General features: G+C 37.6%; 2 protein-coding genes across 6 annotated transcripts in view; one reads left to right on the forward strand and one right to left on the reverse strand.

Annotated features, from left to right (window-relative positions):
* Nucleotides 1-1082: 1082 nt before the first annotated feature.
* On the forward strand, nucleotides 1083-12111 carry LOC108548540 (carcinine transporter). Of its 4 annotated transcripts, none has more exons than XM_017901548.1 (11): nucleotides 1083-1395; nucleotides 3685-3930; nucleotides 4166-4432; nucleotides 5013-5208; nucleotides 6228-6486; nucleotides 6984-7176; nucleotides 7263-7368; nucleotides 8187-8290; nucleotides 8348-8562; nucleotides 9223-9398; nucleotides 9795-12111. In XM_017901548.1, exons 2-11 carry the CDS (start codon nucleotides 3920-3922, stop codon nucleotides 10011-10013), a joined length of 1746 nt encoding a protein of 581 aa, XP_017757037.1. In that variant the 5' UTR covers nucleotides 1083-1395; nucleotides 3685-3919; the 3' UTR covers nucleotides 10014-12111. The 4 variants fall into 4 exon arrangements, with proteins under 4 accessions (XP_017757037.1, XP_017757039.1, XP_017757038.1 ...); XM_017901549.1 differs by lacking the exon at nucleotides 1083-1395 and adding an exon at nucleotides 3308-3598; XM_017901550.1 differs by lacking the exon at nucleotides 3685-3930.
* A 414-nt stretch (nucleotides 12112-12525) lies between these two features.
* LOC108548539 (carcinine transporter) overlaps nucleotides 12526-15169 on the reverse strand; it is a 63133-nt gene continuing 60489 nt past the window's right edge. For both annotated transcript variants that reach the window (XM_017901546.1, XM_017901545.1), the window contains exons 9-10: nucleotides 14068-14240; nucleotides 12526-13100 (exon numbers count right to left, since the gene is read on the reverse strand). In XM_017901546.1, the coding sequence (XP_017757035.1) occupies nucleotides 13004-13100; nucleotides 14068-14240 (270 nt within the window). In that variant the 3' untranslated portion in view covers nucleotides 12526-13003. The remainder of the gene's footprint in view (nucleotides 13101-14067; nucleotides 14241-15169) is intronic.

The following is a 15169-nucleotide window of genomic DNA, read 5'->3' on the forward strand; positions in this document are numbered from 1 at the left end:
AGAAAAGTGTGACTATTGTTCCTTGTGCTACCGGTTTTAAGAATTTGGAGAATTAAGAATAATGATAGACTTGAGTTTTTCTACAAAAGAATCTGCGACGATCGTCCATTGTGCTACCGATTCTATCAATTCAGAAGAAAGCGTTTGATATCAGATCAGAGTTCTCCGAGTTCAAGGAAAATAGCGTCGATCGTTCGTTTGATAAGAGACATCTACGAGTTCCTTTTGGAAGGAAATTCCGCCGATCTTTCATTGTGTTACCGATTCTGCTACCTTGGAGGAAAACAGTTTTATATTTGTCTTCCAAGGGAAACATTTGATTTGAGATTTGACCTGTTCTTCCAGGAAAACAACGTCGATCGTTTGTTGTGTCACTGATTCTTCCACTTTGGAGAAAAACATTTGATTGGAGTTCTTTCTGGGCGAAAACGTTGACGATTGTTTGTTGCACTATCGATCTCATGCGAAACATTTTATTAAAGCTTCCACTTATGGTTCGAGACAAGCTGCGATGATCGTTTCTCGTGCTTCTACCTTCAACCATTTGAAGAAAACTGTTTGACTAAAAATTGCAGCGATTCTTCGGAAGAAACTACGCCGATCTTTGTGTTACCGGTTCCATTCGTTTGGAAGAAAATGTGTTAATCGTCTGTTCAACCAGAGACTCCCAGTTCACCTTCGACAGAAATTATGACGACCGTTTGACCAAAGATTTCTCTTCTTCCTCGAACGAAATTGCGAAGATCGTTTTACTACCGATTTCGATCCATCTTCGAGGAAAATCGTGACGATCGTTCTTTTAACCGTCGATATCGTCTCTTCCTCGGCAGAAAGCACACTGAGCTTTCCTTTTTACCATCGACTCCACCTTTTCTGCGATACTGATTATTACCGATCACGTGTTTAATCCTGATATTACTTCTTTCTCGAATTAAAGCACGTGAATCAATTTTTATTTTTATCACACCGTTGCAGTGGCGGAAAAATCGCGTGGAAAAATTGTGTGGAAAAATCGTGCGGAAAAATCATGCGGAAAAATTCTGTGTAAAAATACTACGATAAATTTCGATAAGAGGCTCGAGAGATTTGAGTCGGTTGGATCTCGTGGATTAGAAGTTGGTCGATAAATATCGGCACGAGGAAGCGAAGACGCGTTTTAATACGACCCAGTGCAACGAGGAAGATGGTTCGATTATGGAAATTTTCAATTGCTGATTACGTAAATTCTTGTTGACATAATCGTAGAATCGTGCTGCCGGTGACGCTGGTGGATCTGATCGAGTTTAATCGATCGTGGTCACTGGAAAATCGCGTATCGCGAAGGACGAAGATCCAGGGAGTGGTCAGTTTGGAGACTGCTAGGCTAGAGTGAATTATCGAGCAATCTAACGACACGTAAGACTTCAAATCTTTCTGTTTACATACTTTCTCCTAAACACGAATTTCGTTGCTTTTGTTGACGTTTGGTGAGAAAATTCGGCGAGGATTAGCCTCGATATGGAATCAAAATAGAGAGTCAACGATGACAGAGTAATCGTCGGTCAAAGTATCGAAAGACTCGAAAGTATATCATTTTTATCCAAGTATATAATCGGTATATATTTCGTTAAATATTTTTATCGAAGAATACAATTTTGGGAGAATTTTTACATATTCAAGACAAACCTTCAATTTAAATTACGAAATTTTAAAAAATAAAATTAAGGGAATTGTGCAGGGGTTTTTTTAAAAAGTGGAAGTAGTGGAATATTTTATAAGGGATTGGATATTTTAGGAAAATGTTACTCTTATCATTTTAATTAAAAAATTAATAATTTCTTCTATGATGTCTTCTTTCGTATCGAACCACTATTGCAAAAAAATTTTTCTCGTAAATTTCATCCTTTGAATGGGAGTATTCCACTGTTTCCAGTCCGCGGAATATTAAATTTTTTAGTCAATCTGAGCATGAAAATTCTTTAATCAATTTTTAATTTCAATTTAATTTGTAGGTCTCAAATTTAGGTTGTAAATTATTTATCATCGAATCGTTTCCATGCTTGTAATAATGATTCTGATTCTTGATTTTTGAATTCCATGAAAAAAGAGAAACAATGAAAATTGTCATTATGTAAGGAGTTAATCCCCCTATACTATGTAACGTATTTTATAGATTAAACAGCAGTGATATCACTTGACAGTAAACAGAGTATGTTATCGAGTGTTTGTAAGGTATTAAGATAATATCAAGATCTCCCATAAAATTTTTTTTCCCATTGCGTGAAATTTATCTTCGCATGGTCAAGGATGAACCCTGAAACTAATTCGTTTATCATCGTATTTAAGGAAGAAGTGCTTTTATCTAGATATATACACGCATACACACATGCATATACACGCACACACGCATATACACGCACACACGCGAATTCGCCATGGCTTTGAAGCACGCAAATCTCTCGTTGCCTTATTTTCCAAACAGGTCAGTTATTTCGGGTATTCGATCATTTTCATGCCCGTGGTAGTATTGCATTAGTTATTCTAATCGACATCCATGTCCCCAAAGAGACTTTCTTCTTAAACATTTCCATTCGTTTCTTTCGTGCAATAATACGAATCGCAGATCCACGTGCGATTTAAAAATAAATTGATCATCCAAATTTATTGACTAATCGGTCAACTTTCAATCACTACGTGTACTTCAAATTATCTCAGGAGTCTCGAATATTTTTATCACTAGAGCCAGTGACCCATATGAGTACCTAAATATAGTGTACATAGATGAGAATAATTAAAGTCTTGTTGTGAGAATGATTAGGTACATATAATTACGTTTCTGTTTTGAATAACGTTATTAATATTATTATATTATATTTTAATAATATTTTAATAATATAATAATATTATATAATAATATTCCTCTAAGAATAGCTGAATATTTTTGATAAAGCTGTTACGTTGATCACTTCGGTAGTACTAAAGTTAACAGAAACATTTGATCCAAAATCATCGGAGTTTGAATTTTTGAATAGTTAATTAACCAGTTTTATTTTTTATTCCCAAATTTCCCAAATTTCTACTTTGTCGAATTATAAAGTGTAGCGTTGAAATCAAAACTGAAATCAAACCGTGTAATCCATTTAACCAAATGTTTATTCAAATCATCCACGAAGACATGCAGGGTATCCAAATTTATATCCAAGAAAGAAAACCCTTTCTTTTTCATTTTACAAATGAAAACCAAATTCCAGTAAACCCCAAACTAAATCACAAAACTATCACATCTTCCACTTGAGAAATAAGAAATTAATTTCGATGAATTCCAAACTAAATCACCAAACTATCATCAATTCCAAGGGCAACCCTTTCTTTCGCACATTACAATTAAAAACCAAATTCCAGTAAATCCCAAACTAAATTACAAAGCTAAAATGAATTCCAACTACAAAAAATTATGATTCATGCAATCCTTGTATCCAAAGTCCTCAAACATACCAACACCAATTCAGACACCAATTCCGACATCAATTCCGATAGCAATCCCGGCACCAATGTCCTATCTGATTCCTCAACCAATGTCTCCGCGCCATTTCTCCCACTAAACTTTCTCTAGACAGCCGTAAGTACAATTACATTGAATCAGCCGCTTTTATAATCATTCCGCGCGATCGCTGACGCGTCTCGTTTGCAATTCAATTTTGACAGAGTCGCGTGTCACTCGATCCACTTGACTTCCCGGCACAATAATTGCCCGGCACTGGAACAAACACTTACACTCAATTTACCGTTTAACCGAATCGAAAACGAGGCGAACACCGGGCTTTGGCCACTGTTTCAGTTCGTTTTTCGACGTCTTTCGATCGCCACTCGCGGCTCAGCAACCGTCGATCCTCGATCTTCCTTGCTCCCGCGACCACTCTGCTGGAGGCACGGAAGCAGCATGAACGGCTGGTAAGGATCGAGATCTTTGACTAATCGCTTGGCCAGCTTCCAGTGGGGATTGTTTATCGCGCTAATCGGTGGAATTGCCACATCGTCGGCTTGCTTTCCGAGCATTTTAATTCCCGAACATCGTCTCTGTTCGTCAGTGTCCTCTTTTCCGTCCCCGGTGATCGAGTTGTGCGTACATATACTCGCGCGAAGGTGATCGTTTGGTTGTGATGGAAACCGACTCGGGTTGTTTCAGCGAGATGAAGGACTCGAAGATTTCGAGCAATTCTATTGGACCTAACGAATCGACAAGGTTGAGGCCGAAACTGGAAGACTTTGACGACGTTCTGCCCTATGTCGGGGATTACGGCAGGTACCAGTGGCTGCTACTGCTGTCGTTGTTGCCTTATGGCATCACCTACGCCTTCTTGTACTTCTCGCAATTCTTCATCACTATTATCCCGATCGAACACTGGTGCTTGGTAGACGAGCTGGTGAACACGAATCTCACTCGGGAAGAAAGGTATGTGTAATTACCGGTAAAGGTGAAGGCACAGAGTAATCGTGTATTCTTTATCCTCCGAGGTAGATGAAAAATTGTAAAATTGTATAAAAACGAGTATTTAATTTTAATTATACTCTACATATTTATTAGTTATATTCCCTTCTCGCTAAAAATTGCGAAAGGATGTGTACAATATTTGTGCAATATTTTTCGTGTATTAGAATACTTGACGAGTTCGATTTGTTGTCATGCTAGTTGCTATAGTGTATACAAACCGGTGTTATTTTAATAGAATGAATATATAATATAGAAAATAGATTAAATATTATATATTACATTTTATTTTAATACATGACTCTTAGAAAATACAGAATGTAAAGAATTCGCGAATCATTGTTTTGTTTCTTATCTCTTGTCAGCAAGTGCGTGAATTTCTGCACGATGGAAACGAGAGATAAGCTAAAATGGAGGGTTCAGACGAGTAGTAGAAGTTTCTAGGTTATTGGATAGTATTTTATAATTCTAGGATTATTTTTCCTCGAGTTTCTATCGTTTTTGTTCCACTGATCGAATCGTCGATTTTTCGCTCGGTGTTTAGGGTTCGAATAGCGATTCCACGAACGAACGACTACCCTTATTACGACCAGTGTCACCGGAAGGACTTGAACTTCGCGGAGATGCTGAAGAGCGGGAAGGATCTACGCTCGTTCGAGTTCCAGACGAACAAAACGGTGGAATGTACTCGATGGGAATACAATTTCACGCAGATTCCGTATCCCAGTATAGGAACTGAGGTGAAGTACCTTCCGAGTGTCTTTTTATGCTTATATCACATTTCTCGAGTCGAGAGATTTGCTTTGTTTGCTTCGGCCACCCAATACGATAAGTATTATCGCGATAGGTACTTTGTACTTTTCGTCATAATTCGAAATTTACAATTTTTATGCTCTCACAATTGATTTTACGCTCGTGACTTATGTAACTCACGTAACTTATGTAACTTATGTAGATTTGGTATCGCTGGGTCATAGGTGAACGTACGTCTGTGTCTGGCTCGAATTGTTTATTCGTCGTTAATCTGAATTTGTATTCCGTAAGGATGATTAATACTTGGAAGTGCGAGATAAAATCCAAGATTCTGGAAGTGAGTGAAATAATTCAAATTTCTGCGATAACCTATGATTTAACGATACGAAACGAGTGTTAACATTTTGAAGCAGGTATTCCGAAGTTGAGAAATAATTTAATCAAAATTTGGATTCACTCGTGACATTAAATCTTTAATGACAAAAATGACAAAATTCTTTAAGTCTTTGCACGAAGTTAAAATTTTAAATTGGAGGAATTTCGAGAAAAGCTATCGTATGTAATAATTGTTTAATTATTATTAATATTAGAAAACTACTTGTCAATTCGCGAGATATGTTTAAGAAAGGGAGAGTAATCCGTAGAATATAAATAAATAAATAATAATCTTACGTAATATTAATATTTACTAACAATAATATTAACAAATAACTAAGAAATAATCATACCCCCTCAGTGACTAATTCCTAGCTCTCGAAATTTATTTATTAATTACCAGCATTGAGAAATAAGTAATTAATAAATAATCATACTCTCCCACCGATTAATTCTTAACTCTCGAGGATTATTTGTTAATGACCAGCATTAAGGAAGAGGTAATTAACAAATAATACAATTTTCACACTGACTAATAGTTAGACCTAGATGATTATTTGCTAATGACTAAAATTACCAAACGAGCAACTAAAACCTTATCACTGACTAACTCTTAGCCCTTGATAATTAGCTAGATTGGGTATGCGACCGAGAATACCTGATATCATCGGCGCAGGCCATCTTCTTCTGCGGCTCCATCGTCGGCGGATTCCTCGTCGGCTGGATCGCGGATCACAAGGGTCGCATCCCAGCTCTCATGTTCTGCAACACCATCGCCCTTTTCAGCTCCATAGCCACTGCCAGTGCCAATAGTTTCTGGTCCTTCGCTATCTGCAGGTTTCTCACCGGGATCGCGTTCGACAATTGCATCAACATTCCCCTAATCATCGGTGAGCTCGCGTAGAATTCGCAGACCGAGAGGGTCTAAAATATTTAAGCCGATATTTTCGTTGCATTCGAGATAATGAACCGTGGAAATCGCACGCTGGATTCAGAATATCATAGGTTATTTTTACCTAGACAGCAATTTCAAGCTAATTTCCTCGACGACCTCCGTTAATCGTTGATTGACAGTGATCGATCATGATCGATCGTGACGAGAGTCTAGCTCTTAAGTAGCCCTCAGAAATAAATCGCGTGGATGAATATTTATTGGTGGAAATCTGAATTAAATCGTGCTCGTAATACAATTTTATAAAGCTTGGCCTTTAATCGTCGGATTGTTCAATTGCTTTGGATTAATAGTAATCAGCTTCGTTCGATGAGTCTTCGGTCCTCCGACGTGGTGATGCGAATGATAACAATTGACTTGGAGTATCTGGTTACTTTTTCAATAATGTCTGTCTATATTCTATCGGTTGCTAATTATTTTTCCGCTGGTTCACAGTATTGGAGTACATGGCAGTGTCTAAACGCACTTTGGTAGTCAACGTCGCGTTCGGGGTATATTTCGCGGTGGCCAGCACGATTTTACCATGGATAGCGTACTATATCTCGAACTGGAGGTATTTCGCTTACGTCACAGCCATACCGCTCTTATCAGTCGCCATCACGCCATGGATACTGCCGGAGAGTGCTCGGTAAGCAAACGCTTAATCGGCCGTACACTTCCGCTTGGAAATGAGGCAAATTTGCATGTCACACGATGAATATTTGCCATTGCAAGGTGGTACGTTTCCAATGGGATGACGGACAAGGTTGTGGAGAAGCTCCGAAGAATTGCCAGGATCAATCGCAAGAATCCGGACTTGCGTATTTACGATGCATTCGTCGTAAGTTCAAATAGAATTTTACGAGATCGTGTGAAATCGCTCGGTTGATCCGCCATATTGGACACGGCGTGATCGACTATGCCTCTGTAACAAAATTTGGTTTTCCTTCTTCCAGTTGTTTGCACGTTTTATTGCTTCGTGTTGTATATACCTCTACGACGTGATTTTGTTGTTGCTGTTTGTATGTAGATCAGAGGGTAGGTACAGATAGAGACGCGAGCACAGAATTTTTAGAAATCTCGAGCATGTTTCTTAAAAATTTGTTTCATAAATATTTTATTTTTCCTCGAGACAAATTTTTTAAATATTTGCATATTGAATATCAAATATTCGAAATATTTTTTTGATATTTTCCATGCTGTTGCTTTACGACTCTTTGCATTCCTTGTTCTTCTCTGACTTCTTCAAGATTAGAGCAATTAGAAATTCCGCAATTTCTAATTTTAGTATCTAAATATTACCAATATTTTAATTAATGTTAACCATTGAATATTCGGAATATTTCTTAAATATTTTTTGTATGCTGTTTGAAACTTTTTCACGACGTTCTGCATTCTTTACCCCCCACTTCTCTGCAAAATTGAAACGATCATAAATCGCGCAGTTTTTAAGTAATAATTTCAAAATCCACGTTAATATGTTAATTTTAATTATCATCGCTATCTCTATTCCTAAATTCGCAAATAAATCCCATTCATTGAACCTCTTACAAAATTACAAAAATTCACAGTTCTCCTCGACATCCAACAACTTACGCCTATTCCGGATCACCAGCGTGATTCACACACCCCGTTACTCTCGCGAATTAATTATTGCAGAGCAATCTGGAGTCGTCGGACGCTGTGCAGGAAACAGCAACGGTGATCGACCTGTTCAGATCGCCCCGGCTAGCCAAGAACACCATTCTCCTGGTGCTATTCTGGAAAGTATAAGAAACGATCCGGAGGGAACTAGACGAATAACCGGTGTCATCTTACAGGTCTCTCACCGTGATCTCGTTCGATGGCCACGTGTACTCGCTGAAACTTATCCAGAGCTCGGTCTTCGTGTCGTTCTCGTTGGCCTGCTCCACGGAACTTCCGGCCGGGTTCCTGCTCGCCCTGGTGCTCGATCGATGGGGTCGCAGGGTCTGTGGGTTCCTCACCCTGTCGCTCACCTGCATCCTCAGCATCGCCGAATTGCTCTTCAGTTCTAGTAAATATGCATCTCTGTTCGATTAAGGAATTAATACAATTAGAATATCGCGACAGCAATGGTTTAGTGACGAATGATGTATGTAATCGAGGGTTACCGGAAGCTAAATTAGAATAAAGATGGGGAAGGAATGTTTGAAGTAGCAAAAGAAGCTTTGAAAGTAATAGATTATGGAACAACTCGGATTAACCAGGTTTCGAATTATCTTATCTGTTTAGAATCTTAAGATTACTGGCGGGGAGTATATCTCATTGTAAGATATATCTCATTGTATGTCTCGAGAAGATTGCTACGACAGAGCGTTCAATTCATCGAGGTCTGGATTCATCCGAGTTCTGTTTAGCAATTAAGCCGATTAATCGAAGTCCTATTGCAGAGACACGAGTAGAAATTTGTAACGATTTAATAACATCGATCTTGATCCAAATGGAAATCTGTGTATGTACGTGAAAAGATTGGATTCCAAAGTCAAATTTATAGAATTATGTAACAATAATTGTCAATTGGATATGTTTTTCTTTTGTCGTATTCGGGGAAGTTTAAGTTTGATATTAGCATAGATTGGGGAACTGATTGTCGGAATGTGTATCGTAATTTTTAATCCAGTTTTAAACAATTTTGGTATATGGAGGTAATGTTGTTTCTTATTTTTCTGTTCAGTGATGGCTAAATTAGCGATGTCAGTGATGTCGCGGTTCTGTTTAAACATGGCGGCCAACGTAGGTCTTCAGTATGCAGCAGAACTACTGCCAACTCCAGTTAGGTCGCAGGGTGTGTCTTTGATTCACATTTTTGGAATAATCGCACACACTCTGGCGTCGTACATCACCGATTCGGTAAATAAATCTTCCCAATCGTCGTTTTAAATACTTAACAAAAATACTTTACTAACACTGATATTGCTGACCCGTAACGTGTACCTAAATATCGTAAAATAGATAGCTATTAATTAACAATTTCATTTCACTAGAAGCTATAAATATTTTTTAGATAAAAATATATTTAATACGTAAAATGTATAAATAATTTTGACATAATTAACGTAGACTTTTATTCAGATAGGAACATGATTATTTCCATCCATAGCATTCTAATTATTATTATCTATATGTACAAAAATTTAGTTCTAATATTAGGAAGCTTTCTGTGACACGTCCAACTAATCTAAAATAATCTAAAGCAACCTGACAATCTAAAATGCACGTTTAAATGATTGAAATTTGTCTGATTAGGCCGCAATTTGGGAGGAATTTCCAATGCTGATCATCAGCATCTTATCTTTCATTGGCGCCACATTCGTTTTGTTCCTTCCGGAAACTTTGGGCCAGAACCTTCCTCAGACGATCAAACAAGGCGAGGAATTCGGAAGGGACCAAAATTTCTGGTCGTTACCGTGTTACAAGAAGTCGCAATACGATGGGCATCCGCATTATCACTCATGCGAACAATAGCGATTGAATTTTTCAATCGCGAACTCGATTAAAACACGAGAGAAGAAGGGAAACGGATGAAGAATCAGGTTGAAAGTACCATTATGCTAGGACTAGCCTGACGATTTTTCTACGCGAAAATCTTACCTGTCATTTCTGTATTCTTGCGCTAATTTTTTACTCTTATCTCTTATCTCTAAGTAATCGTAATTACTCTTTAATCGTGCCTCGTGACGAGCGAAGCAAGAACAAACTTAGAAATCGTGTTCCTATACAGTTTTTATTGTTACCATTTATCTTAAGAGCTTTTATAATTTTAATTCTAATTTCCAATCGCAATTATAATAAACCTAATTAAATTTACGAATTTAATTACGAATGCAGATACTTCGTTTTTCAGTGTCTCTAAAATTCTTTGAAGCAAAATATACTCGATGAAGTATCGTTTGGAAAATCGAGAATGATCGATAACGTTCGAATAACATTACCAAATAAACAGAACAAGCGTTACATATTTTAAACAACGACTATCCACGAAAATCTTCTCTTTCTCAGAGTCTCCCATTTGTATTACATCCAAAAATCATTAATACTAATCAGAACGCAGGGATTTTAGTTGTCGTTGAAACTCTTCATCGAGTACCAACTGCGGGACATGTCTCTAGACACATTATAGCTCAAACGTATGTACACTTAACGTAAATAGAGCCTAATCTGTTCGTACGATTCGAGAAAAAAGAAAAAGAGAATAAAGAAGGATGTTTGTAACAAATTATCATCGTAGAACATCGCATGATTGATCAACGTCCAACGTTGTTGTGGCAGTAACAACGCGATCGACGTTACTGATCGATGAGACACACCTGGTTTACCTGGTTTACGCGTATTCGCGATCATCCTTCTACATCGCTCACGCGTTCACGGGACTGATTTACGGAACAAAGGTCCCTGAAAACACGATCTAAGAAATAATTCTGTTTCTTTATTTTCTCACACACGTCGTGACACCCTCCGCACAAAGATAAACGCTAAATGTCTATAATTAAATACATCAATGATCGGCGATCACCGTTCACGACTGTACACCTAGCCTGGCTCTGTCTTACGATTAGAAGCTTCACAAATAACGATCACATAAGTTATTACGTTATTATTAACGTATCAAACGTGAATTCTCTAGTCCGAGATTTCCGAATCTCGAACGATCGAATCGTCGATCACACCGTGTCACGATGATCGAACTGATTCTTCTTGCACCCTTCTCGCTACGCGACGTTGCAGGATCGATCGGTTACTTATGTACAAGTCAATTTGCAGCGAGGAAGATCCGGCAGGATCTTAAACTCCGAGAAACGATCGAAGGTGTCAGCACAGAAGAGTAAGATCGGTGTTCATACTACGAGTTTCAATCGCTGGTTCTCGAATAGGGGACCGAAAGCGGGGACTAGTCTCATAAGTACGCGAGTGACTAACGATCGGATGATCGTAACTGCCAAGAATCATGGTTGAACGGTGCAAACGTAGATCGAGCATTTAGGGCGAAGATCTTAGGGAGAATTTGGCTATTAAAAATTTCGCTATTCACGGCCGAGTTCGCGACGGAGTTTCGATCAGCTCGAGACAACGTTCAAACCTGAGCGTTTATGGAAATTCGTGAATTAATTAACTCTAATTGGAACTAGTCATTTGAACATGGTTCACGACTGGTCGACGACCCGTTGCGTTTATTGGTGCTCTTCGATTTAATACTGAAGCAGAGCGGAGAACATAGGAGCTGAAGAATTTGGATCTCGTTTGAGGATCGTGGCGAGTCGCGATCTCGAGGATCTCGCGCCGTTGGACGTGTCCGGAAATGGAAGATGAAGAATCGCGTTGGTCGAACGCAAGTACTTCGGTTTAAGAGTCGATCGAACCTCTCGACTCGGGCCTCCACGACTTCTGAGTCAACTATAGATACAAAGACGGTTCGCAGTAAACGAGACAAGTTGACAGCTCGACGATAGGCGAGGAAGACGGTCCTTTGTCATTCGCGGGACGCGAAGCAACTCGGGTAAAGCTACGATCTCTCCTTGCTTCGCTGTTCGTCGAAATTTCCACGATATTGATCAGAAAAAAAGAAGAAAAAAAAAAAGAAAGGAAAATAGAAAAGAAAAATGGACCATTCCTTTTTAACACTAGAACTACCTAGTACTTAATTATATTAATGGTAAATTGTTGGTAATATTTTTGAATTCTTTTTGAGTGAATGTCCTTTCCACGTTTTATTACAGAGCACGAATTCGAATTATGAGGTAATCGTGATGTGTATATATATATATGAATAAAAATTAGAAAATTATTTTAGATATAAACAATCAAGAATTAATCAAGTGCTTTATTAATTAATTAATTTTCGTTATTAAAATTTTGAAAAATTCGAAGATTGGAATTCAACAAATTGGCTTTCACGAATCACTGAAACATCGTGTTTTGAATATTTTCTAAATATCTACACGATTTAATTTAATGATAAAGATTCGATAATCTGTGTGAATGGGTTGATGAAAGTGCTACAATAAAAATGAAAACGTAAACGCAGTTGTAATTCAATTTGCAGGAAAATCGAGAGCGGTTTTGTCAAAGCAGTCGGATATTTTTGGAAAAAGTGCAGAAATCTTGTGGGACGAGTGATTTTGATTTGTTTGGTAATTCTAGTGTTAATTTTGAAACGGAAGCGGTATAAATACTACGATGACAGGAAGACACTGATTCAGCACACGCGTTTAATACCGAAATCGATTGTACGCTTGCACGGGAAGCATAGCACGCTTTTCTTCAATCGATCAATCGTACAATGGCGGATTTCGACGCATCTTGTCTCTTTCACTGCACTGCGTCGGCTTCGCGCTTCTTCCTACGTCTCTCGACAGTTCTCAGCACGTTCGCGATAGCTTAACGTCTAACATCACACTCGCACGTTTAACAACTATATTTACAAAGGATTTGGCAAGTTTCACGCGACCGATAAGCCGCTATAATCTAGTGCAGTCGATCTTTTGAACACTGCCAGCGAAGGCTGGATTCGACAGGCCTTTCTTCTTTCTGTAAGACTTCTTCAGCATCTTGCTCCTGTGAAGTTCGAATAAAACGTTGTTATCGAATTTATGACGCGAATATCGCGGTATACAGGTTGCTAAAAAGAAAGGTTCGAGACGAAGAATTAAAGAAAGGGTTTAAGACAGGATTTCAAAACATTTAAAAATTTAATTTTTAAATTTAAAAAAGGGTTCAAGATAAAAGGATTTAAAAAATGGTTCAAGACATAGGATTTAAAAAAGTACTTTAGATTAAAAAAAAGATTTAAGAAGAAGTTCAAAACACAGAACTGAGAAAGGCGTTCAAGACAGGATTTAAAAAATTGCTCTAGACATAGGATTAAAAAAGAGTTGAAGACATAGGATTTAAAAAAGGATTCAAGATAAAGAATTTAAGAAGAAATTCAAAACACAGGACTGAGAAAGGGTTTAAAATAGAGGATTTCAAAACAGTTCAAAGTATAGGATTCAAGAAAGGGTTCAAGATCAAAGATGAAAAAAGAGTTCAAGTCATAGGATTTAAAAAAGGATTTAAGGTAAAGAATTTAAGAAGAAGTTCATAACACAGGACTAAGAAAGGGGTTCAAGACAAAGGACCGTAAAAGAAGTTCAAGGCATAGGATTCAGAAAAAGGGTTCAAGACCTAAGGATTTAAAAGAGAGTTCAAGACATTGGATTAAAAAAGGGTTCAAAATAAAGGGTATAAAATTCAAGATAAAGAATTAAAATTGGTTGAAAGGATAAAAGGAATAAGGAAATAAGGGGTTGAAAGATAAGGATGTAAGACAAAGGGTTAAAGAAGGGTTAGAAAAGAGGTTCAAATTAGATAAATAATAGAAGCCGATTTTTCGTCAATAGAATTAGTCTTAGAAGGTATGGTAATTAGACATTTTTTCGCATCTCGGCGAGTACTATGAGCCTTTAAATGCTCGAGTCCTTTCTTTTCTTTGACATCCTGCGTACGTAGTTAGAGAGTAATTGTAAAGAGAATTGACACTTACGAGGATATACACGGGACCCACCAGAAACTTTGCTCTTTGCCAAAGTCGTTACCTTCCTGAAGTGTTTCTGGAAGATCCTGGTTCAGCGTTTCCGGTAATCCGAGTGTCAGGAAGGCGTGTCCAAAGGACAGCAAGCCGAGGACAACGAGAGGCAAAGCCGCGTCAACGTCAGCCTAAGTGGAGCAAAAAGAGACATATTTTATTCATTCCTTCGCAACATAATCGAGAACCTGTTTAAATACCATTTCTGCGATTCTCGCTGGCTTCCTACACATTTTTACCATAATTAAAGACAGTATAATCGTTGTAACTATTGAAATTGCATTATGTATTTGTACTGTTCCCTCGAACAAATTTTTTTCACATAATGGCGACGTATTTTATTTATCCTTTCATAGCGCGATGGAGATTAAACGTTTAAATATTCCTTTTGTAACTCGTTTCATTCCCTGTACACTTTGCCATTATAATTAAAGATTCTATAATTAATGCAGCTACCAGGATTGAATTACATATTCTTAACGTAACTTTAGAAAATCAATCAAAGATTAAAGTCAGATGTTTTATTCATTCGCTTGTCGCATAATTCAAAGGCTTTTAAAAATTCGAATATTAATGTAATTGAATATGCTACGATCGTAATGCCTACTGCAATTAAATTCTCCGTTTGTTTGCTAATTTAAAGAAACTCATTTGTTCCATTTTCAGACAATTCAAGAGATAAATAGAAATATTTGCTATTATCGAAAGCAAAGATTAAATAATGAAATACAATCGTCGTAACCATTGCAATTAAATTCCAAGTGTCCTCGTTATTTTAAAGAAAATAATCAAAGTCAAAACTCCAAGGAATATCAAATATTCTCCAAATCCTTTGGATATTCTTCTATTTCAAAACGGTTCCAAGATAAAAATATAAATCAGTGTCGTTAATCACGAAACTAAAATTTCTTTCCGAACGATCTTTATCGTCTCGACAATTTTTGTTTCCCTGACAGAGAGTATTAACCCCTTGATTACGGCAGATTTTGATACGCAGCGGCCGTACCATGCGGCAGGAATTGAGTTACGATGTGCGCCATTTTTGTGAAAACAAGTACCC

This window comes from Eufriesea mexicana, unplaced genomic scaffold (assembly GCF_001483705.2).
Source record: "Eufriesea mexicana isolate 0111107269 unplaced genomic scaffold, ASM148370v2 scaffold1643, whole genome shotgun sequence".
NCBI lineage: Eukaryota > Metazoa > Arthropoda > Insecta > Hymenoptera > Apidae > Eufriesea > Eufriesea mexicana.

Coding starts and splice junctions, on each gene's coding strand:
- LOC108548540 (XM_017901548.1), top strand. Junction 6,487..6,983: donor CAACATTCCCCTAATCATCG/GTGAGCTCGCGT, acceptor GCTGGTTCACAG/TATTGGAGTACATGGCAGTG. Junction 7,369..8,186: donor GTATTTACGATGCATTCGTC/GTAAGTTCAAAT, acceptor TAATTATTGCAG/AGCAATCTGGAGTCGTCGGA.